This window comes from Diospyros lotus, unplaced genomic scaffold (genome assembly GCF_014633365.1).
Source record: "Diospyros lotus cultivar Yz01 unplaced genomic scaffold, ASM1463336v1 superscaf1, whole genome shotgun sequence".
In the NCBI taxonomy this organism is placed as follows: Eukaryota; Viridiplantae; Streptophyta; class Magnoliopsida; order Ericales; family Ebenaceae; genus Diospyros; species Diospyros lotus.
In genome coordinates this window covers 4,719,499-4,728,189 of record NW_026267104.1, presented here as the reverse complement: position 1 = coordinate 4,728,189, position 8,691 = coordinate 4,719,499, and the positions used below count along the sequence as shown (strand labels likewise).

The 8,691-nt window shown below is 35.6% G+C and overlaps 1 protein-coding gene across 1 annotated transcript; it reads right to left on the bottom strand.

Moving 5' to 3' along the window:
• Window positions 1-306: 306 nt before the first annotated feature.
• Window positions 307-4,037, bottom strand: LOC127793149 (uncharacterized). Its single transcript, XM_052323931.1, has 5 exons — window positions 3,969-4,037; window positions 3,592-3,831; window positions 1,539-1,899; window positions 970-1,193; window positions 307-798 (listed from the first exon to the last, which is right to left on the bottom strand). The coding sequence occupies exons 1-5, from the start codon at window positions 4,035-4,037 to the stop codon at window positions 307-309; spliced, it is 1,386 nt and encodes a 461-aa protein (XP_052179891.1).
• Window positions 4,038-8,691: the final 4,654 nt, after the last annotated feature.

Sequence of the window (8,691 nt, the reverse complement as noted above, 5' to 3'; positions counted from 1 at the left end):
TTTCTTGAGTAATGATACATGGAAGATTGGATGGATGCCTACTCCCTCTGGTAGTTGTAGTCTATATGCAGAGCTCCCTACCTTAGCCCTTATTTGGAAAGGGCCGAAGTAATTAGGTCCTGGGTTAGAAGGAGGTTTACTGGTGAACAACTGCTGCTAAAATCTTCTTACCTTCAAGTAAATAGAATCTTCTTCTTCAAAATTCCTTTCGGTTCTTCTCATGTCTTCCATTTTCTTCATTCGATTTTATGCTACCGTTAATTCTTTTTTTATTAATTGAAAGGCATCTTATCTTTACCTCAATTATCAATCCACATCCCATTCCACATTGGAGTAATGCATCACTGCTGGGATGAGTGGCGGTTTGTAACCAAAGAGTGCCTCGAAAGGTGATCTCTTAAGTGAGTTGTGGAAGTTTGAGTTGTAGCACCATTGAGCTACAGGCAACCATTGATTCCAGCTTTTAGGTCTAGTGAAACACACACATCTCAGATAAGCTTCCAAGCACTGATTCACCCTTTCTGTTTGTCCATCCGTTTTCGGATGATAAGCTATAGACATATGTAAGCCAACTCCCAATTGTTCGAACAATTCTCTCCAAAAGTTGTTGGTAAATATCTTATCTCGGTCTGAAGTAATAGACAAGGGCAAGCCATGTATCTTCTCTACCAAATCCAGCAGTATTCTAGCCACATCCGAAGTTGTAAATGGATGAGCTAGGCTGAGGAAATACCCAAATTTAGTCAACTTATCCACCACTACTAGGATAGTGTTCTTCTCTTCGGATCGGGGTAGTCCCTTCACAAAATCCATGGAAATTATTTACCAAGCCTGGTCTGGTATCTCCAATAGCTAAAGTAAACCGGGGTATGGAACTTGCTCGTGTTTGCATTTTTGGCAAATGGAGCATGCTAATACATAAGTTGTCACTTCCTTCTTCTTTCTCGGCCAATAAAACAACTATCTCACGTTGTTGTAAGTAACATTCAAGCCAGAGTGCCCTCCAATGGGAGATGCATGCAAGGCTTGTAGGATTCGAGTCCTGAGTTGAGGGTCTTCCCCAATCACCATCCGCCCTATATACCTCAATAACCCCGCCCTCAATGTGTACCCTTTCTGTTCGTCGCCTCCAGCTGCTAGACTGATCATAAGTTCTTGAGCCCATGGTGTCCCCTCATAGCTACATGACACCTCTTTGATCCAATCGGGAACAATTACAGAGATTGCTCAGCATTCCCCCTTTTCTTTCCTTCTTGACAATGCATCAGCCACTGTATTCTCTTTACCCTTACGGTATTGGATGGTGTAGTCCAATCCTAGCAGCTTGGTTACTCCTTTTCTTTGTAACTGAGTGTGTAATCTTTGCTCTCCTAAGAAATTGAGGCTTTCACGGTCGATCTTGATAACAAATGAGTTTCCTTCTAGATAACACCTTCATTTGTCTACTACCATTAGTACAACTATTAATTCCTTATCATAGATACTCAGCCCCAGGAGTTTGGGAGCTAAAACCTAACTAAGGAAAGCTATTGGCCTACCATCTTGTGTCAACATTGCTCCCACTCCCACATCACTTGCATTTGTTTCCAATATGAAAGATTTTGAAAATTTTGGTAGAGACAAAATTGGAGCTTGAGTCATAGCCTCCTTTAAGGAATTGAAGGCTATTGCTGCTCTCTCGCCCCACTCAAATCCATTCTTCTTGAGCAGTTCAATCAACGGCTTGTTGATTATCCCATACCCCTTAATGAACTTTCTATAATAGTCGGTTAGCCCAAGAAAGCCCCTCAATTCCTTAATAGTCTTAGGATGAGGCCATTCCACAGCAGTTGTTTTTTTTTTTGGATCATTAAGCATGCCTTCTCCAATGATGATATGCCCAAGGTATTCCACATTTTCCTATGCGAAGATACATTTAGACTTCTTAACATACAATTAGTTAGATTTAAAGACTTGGAATGTGGTTTTGAGGTGGGCTAGGTGTTGCTCCATGGTTGGGTTGTAAACTAAGATATCATCGAAGAAAACAAGGATAAACTTTCTAAGGTAAGGGCAGAAAATGTGATTCATGAGGGCCTGAAATGTTGTAGGGACATTGGTTAGGCCAAAAGGCATTACTAGGAATTCATAAAGCCCTTGATCGGTGCGAAATACGATTTTGGGAATATCCAAGGCACTCATTCGGATTTAGTGATAAACCAAATCTAAGGTCAAGTTCAGAAAAAATTGTAACCCTTGATAATTTGTCAAGAAGGTCATCTATGATAGGAATGGGGAATTTGTTTTTGATGGTGTAGGTGTTTAGCTGTCTATAATCGACACAAAACCTCCAACTTCCATCCTTTTTATTAACCAAGAGAACATGGGAGGCAAACGGGCTTTGACTTGGCTGGATGACTTTTTTGGATAACATTTCTTTCACTGGGTGTTCAATCTCAGCCTTTTGAAAAGGGGAAAAATGATAGGAGTGGACGTTTATGGGTTTGGTATTTGGCTTAAGGTGAATGGTATGTTCTAAAAAATGGTATGGGGGTAAGGAAGAAGGTTCCAAGAATAATTCCTCAAATTCAACCAATAGAGAATGTAAAGAGTTAGTAAATTGTACCTTGCTTGGGAAATTGGCTAAGGCTTGTAATCTGAATCATTGACTATCCATTGTTTTTGTTTCCTTTCTCCCTTCCCACACCTCAACGGCATAGACCGAATGAAGCTGAGCAATGGTTCATTCTTCCTGCTCAAAGAGTTTCTTCAGGTGGCTTCCTGAGATTGCTTTGCACTCCCTTCCATCCCTATATCCTATAAACGTTACCTTTCTTTCTCCTTTATCAAAAGTCACCTCTAAGGTGTTGAAGTCAAATATGAGAGGGCTAACTGTTTTCATCCATTCTACTCCCAACACCACTTGACATCCACCTAACTGTAAAATTCTAAAATCAGCAAAAAAACTCATGCCCTTGCATCCTCCATTTAAAACCTTGGCATTTGTACCGGCTAAACATTTTGTGACTATTAGAAACCGTAACATATAGGGGAATAGTGGGTTGGAGTACGCATAGTAGTTCCTTGGTTGCGCTTTCATCCAAGAAACTATGCGAGCTCCCACTATCTATCAATATCAAAAGTTTCATCTTCCCAATGTTACCTCTGATTTTGATCATCTTCTCCGAAGGGTGGCCTTCCAGGACGTGAAGTGAAATCTACCCTCCCTTCTTCTCTTCCAATTGCTTCCCTGATTCAGCGTCATGCATCATTTCTTCTTTATCTTCCTCTTCCATTTGCATTAGTGCCCTTTTGCATTGGTGTCCCACTGTATATTTCTCCCCACATTTAAAACACAATCCCATCTGTTGTTTCTGATCTAATGTAAGGGACCATAAGGGATTGGCTGCAATCGGTGCCTTGGGTGGGTAACTCCCCTTATACATTTGAGAGTTGCCAGCCTTCTGACTCGCCCCTACCGAGCCTTGCTACCCCACTCCAGACCCTTTTTGTGAGAGTCTGTGTTTCTTAGCAAAGGTGTCCAAGGATAACTCATGTAAGCAAGTCTTTTTGGCCGCTTGCCTAACGATCGCCAACTGTTAACATCTTTACCATTGGTCTTAGTTTGTCATTTAGTCCGCTAAGGAAGCTGGACACAAAATACTCCTCGTCTAGCATGGAAGGGACATGTCCCAACCTGGATTTCAACTCGTCAAATTGGGTCTGGTACTCATCCACTATCCTTTCTTGCCGTAGCTTATTAAACTGTTCCACCACTTCAATCAAGTTACTTTCACCGAACCGGGCACAAAATTCCTCTACAAACTCTGTCCACCTCCATTCCTGTTGTGCCTAACACTCCAACTTTGAAACCATGAGTCTACTACATCATTCAAGTATGCAACGACCATGTTAACCCTGTTTTCTTCCACCACCTAGTAGTGATAGAAGAAGCGTTTGCACCTTCTTATCCACCAACGAGGCTTCACCCCTTCAAACACTGGTATCTCCATCTTTGAGACAGGAATGTTAGTTGAAGCACCTAAGCCTCCTCTCATGGTCGCCTCTCCTGCTCTCTCCTGCTGGCTCCATCATTTTATCTCTCTCTTGATGCTCCTTTCTCCTTGAAGGATGGGAATTTATTTTGGCGACAGAAATTTCAGTCGCTAAATATAGAGAAAAAATAAAATATATATATATAAAAAATTAAAAATTTAATTTAGCGATGGAAAATAAACAAAGTAAAAATAAATATATATATATATAAAAAAAATTAAAAATTTATGTTAGCAACAGAAATTTCAGTTCTTTGAGTTATAAAAAAAATAAAAATATATATTTTTAGCAACGGAATTGAGTTGCTAATTCTATCGCTAAAAATATTAAATATATATATAATATATTTTTTATAAAATGATTTTCAAACAGGGATTTAATAAAGAAATTTCATATAAAATGATGTTGATTAGTATTAACAAACAGAGTAAGAGAAAGCCCCATCAAAGTGATTTGCAATGGCATGGCAGACATCATTTTCCAGTTAACTTTTGTACAGAAATTCTAAGCGACTAAAATGCGTATCATTTTCCACTAAATCACCCATAAACGCATTACATCTAATTAATGACTCTTCTACTCTGATTAATTTCCTTGCCTAAATCTAATTACAGGAAAAACACATGCTACACATTACAACGTAAAAGATGCCAAGGAAAAGATCGCCTACAACTTTCGAACAAATTAAAGTCAACAACCAAAGCAATCTATTACTATTCCAACAAAAAAACAAAAAAAAAACAAAGAAACGAAGGAATCCAACGTGCGCATTTTCAAAGAACAATCTTTAAGATCTCAACAGGCGTCATACAACCAACGCTCTGCAACATAAACCCATTAAAAAGGCTTACCCAGAACCTAACTTTACAGGCCGACAGCCATTGACAGGAAGAAAGAAATTGGTAGCGTTCATCTGCCTGCCGAATCCAGCTCACTCGTCCATGCTTCGTTAATCTTTGCCTGTCCAACGGCTATTAATAAGATATTATAATAAATCAAGTGGCGATGAGTCAAAAAACAACAATCAAAAACGCTTTTAAGACCCAATGAATCGGCCGAACTTGAATAAGCCAACAGCCCAGTTTGGGTTGCAACTGCCAGTAAGCCTAATCTAAGAACTGATCCAATCTTCGCTCTAAATGGAGGCCTCAGCCTCACTGGCCTTCATATGGCCCAACCTAGATGTCAGCACATTGTCCAAGTTTGATCATATGACGACTATGATTAATTATAGTGCAATACTCTAATCTTTCTCAATGACTATATTAAAAAATAAATAAATAGCTGGGGCCAAGAAACTATACTTTATCTTATTTGTTAATACTAATCAACATCACACAAGTAATTTGCTCTCATTGCAGTGCTTCATATTAATTATTAAGCACTGCAAATTAATAGTCAATTTTAGTTACAAACAACAACAAAAAGAAACAGCACCATGGAGGTAGTTCAAGTAGTTGTTAATGGTGAAGGGTAATATTCTCAAATTGAGGGTTTGAATTTAGGGCCGCCGCTTTCACTACTATTTCTTATGGTACATTCCATGAACTTTACAGAAAAATATATACAATTTGGGACGCAAGCAACGGCCACAATTCTGAATGATCTAGAAGAAGAAGAAAAAGAAGAGCTATTTTCAAATTATTTTATATGAAACTATCATTATTTTTTCAGTTATTAAATATAATCTGTACATTATTGTTATATATATATATATATATATATATTGCATGTCCCAGACTCCAGCGAAGGGGTTTTAGTTCATCTAACAAAAATAATATTATAATAGAAAATGTTGTTTACCCTTAAGTAACACAAAATGGTTAATGTTATACATAGTAAACTTATAGTTTCAACTTAAAATGGTTATTATTTACATATATAAGTAACACAAATATCTGAATAGTGAAAACATGATTAATGTTATACATAGTACCATACGTCAATTATAAAATATTACTACTTTCATCAACACCATTTCCACAAGAAGTCAAACCACACAATCAAATAAGATCAATTAGGTGTTACAATCTGCACACTCGGAAACAAAAGGCCAAATATATATTGGAGGAATCTCTTTGCACTTTCTACTCTTCAAAAAATTCTGATCTTCATCAGTATTAAAATACAAACAATACATATAATATTAATGCAGTCAGCAAACAAGCAAAGAATGAAGAAAATGTTACAATCTGGAGGTTTGCACCAGCCTTATGTATATAAATTAAGGTAATATATTGATGTGGCTCCACCTGAAATTACCAAAATACCCCAACGCGTCAATAGTCTTACCCGTCACGTGGATCGCTTAAGAGACTGACACGTGGTAAGTCAACAATCTGGAGCGGAGCCCCAGAAATCCGGCCCGAGCCTCAAGACTCATTCCAACTCGATCGAAATCCTCGGGAGTCGTGCCCCCACTTATCACGGGTTTATCCCGGGTACCCCATAACGGGTTTGTATATAAAGGACAAGAGTCCTCACCAGGTAAGCCAGAGTTCCACGGCTCTTACATTTATTACGACTTGCATTTACTCTACTAATTACAAGAAAACAGTAAATTAGAGACGGATTTTTGAGACGGATTTTTCCGTCTCAAATAGAGACGGATTTTGAGACAGAAAATTTTTTAGACGGGTTTAGAGACGGAAAAAATCCGTCTCTAATTTGAGACGGATTTAGAGACGGAAAAAATTATATCTCTATTTTGAGACGGATTTAGAGACGGAAAAAATCCGTCTCTGAAATGTGAGACAGATTTTGAGACGGATTTTTTTCCGTCTCTAATTAGAAATGAATTTTTTTGCATCTCTAAATCCGTTTTTAATTTGAGATGGAAAAAAATCCGTCTGAAAATCCGTCTCAAACTTCAGAGACGAATATTTTTCTGTCTCTAAATCCGTCTCTAATTAGCAATTAAATATAATTATTTAATTTAAAATCTATTGAAAGTTTATTTAAATATATAAATAATAAAAAAATATATTAAAAAATGTAAACTAAATATAAAATTTTATAAAACACACACTCCATTTTAATTAGTAATTAATATTAATAATATATACATTACATTTTATTTAGTAATACACTACATTTTAATATTATAAAACTCTATAAATAAAATATATACTAAACATACATTACATTTTAAATTTTGAGGACATAAAATGGGAGAATCAAATATTAAAAAATAATTAAATTAAAATTTAATTAATCTAAAATTTAAGATGATTAATTAATTAAAAACACCTTTAAATCAATTAAAAAAATGTTAAATAAAAAAAATTATAGACATTCAATAATAAATATATAAATAATTTTCTAATATGAATCAACAAAAAAAATGGTACTACCTATGTGACTCATGTCACATTCAGTAGATGTTCAACTAACATTTATCCATATATCTATTATATTCATCTCATGAATATTGACATGTGACTTATTATTCTTTAATATAAATATCTCGTACTAATTAAAAGTAGTAGTCCATGTGTCAGTTTATAATTAATTTATGATATTTTTCTTCTGAGAAATCTAAGAACTGTCTATTTATTTAAGGATGATAGGTTAAAGACATGTTCAATTGGACCCTATAGATTTCAACAATGCCAGTCACATTAAGATAGTGAATACATTTACTACAAGAATTTAGACTTATTCTGACAAACTAATTTGTCACAATAGGTATGAAAATTCTGACAACATACTTATTGTAACGAAATGACACTATAATAAAGCAACAGTTTAGAGACGGATTTTTGAGACGAAATTTTTTGAGACAAATTTAGAGACGGAAGATATGGGAGAAAATCGATCTCTAAATAATAATAATAATAATAATAATAATAATAATATCTATATTAAAAAAATAGATATATATACACATATATCTATATTAAAAAAAAAGAAGAGAAGTCAAGCGGACCGGGTCAGATCCGCCTACTAAAAGGGAAGGTCTCTTGCCGATCAGCCCAAAGATAAATAGGATGGGATCGATAGTGGGAGACGAAAGTTTCCCCACCAATTTTGCTCTATTTTTTCTCTCAATTTTATCTCAATAACACTTTTCTAAATTATCACTTTATGTCATGTATCTAGCCGTTCGATCGTCGATCCGACACGTTTTAATTATGAAAGTGAACTCGATGTACAAGTAGGTAAGTCTTTTAGTTTCATCAATACAATTTTTTTAGTACATATCCATGATATATATACTTATATGTGGAAATTGGGTATTTGGCCAGAAGTTTAAACATAGATCTATAGAGATCCAACCGTTGGATTTTGTTGATTTTTGGGTATGTTGGTCAATATGGGTAAGGGTATTGGGTGCTTGTCTCTGATCATCGAAAATAGCCGGCGACAATTGACAGTGTTTCACTTTGTTTTATGAATCTTCATTAATCGTGCAGCCCTTTCTTTAAAAGTTTGAGAGCTTATGTATGATTTATTTAATTTTTTTTTTGATTAATTGAGTATGTTGGTAGGAGAATGAATGGTATTGAAACTCAAAAACAGGAGCGTTTCATAAAAATAATGGCACTTGCAACACATTATCAAATTTAAGTTGTAATTTAGATACTAACTCAAAATTAGATTCTTAATTTTAAAAGTAAAATAATTTATTATTTTACTATTATAAAGTTTATTGAC

What these genes read in the sequence shown, in the direction of transcription:
- LOC127793149 (XM_052323931.1), bottom strand. Translation starts at nt 4,037, where the DNA reads ATGAGAGGAGGCTTAGGTGCTTCAACTAACATTCCTGTCTCAAAGATG. An exon ending in AGATACCAGTGTTTGAAGGG is followed by an intron (nt 3,832 to 3,968) that starts GTGAAGCCTCGT and finishes TTGGAGTGTTAG; the next exon opens with GCACAACAGGAATGGAGGTG. An exon ending in AGCAATGTTGACACAAGATG is followed by an intron (nt 1,194 to 1,538) that starts GTAGGCCAATAG and finishes ATTGGATCAAAG; the next exon opens with AGGTGTCATGTAGCTATGAG.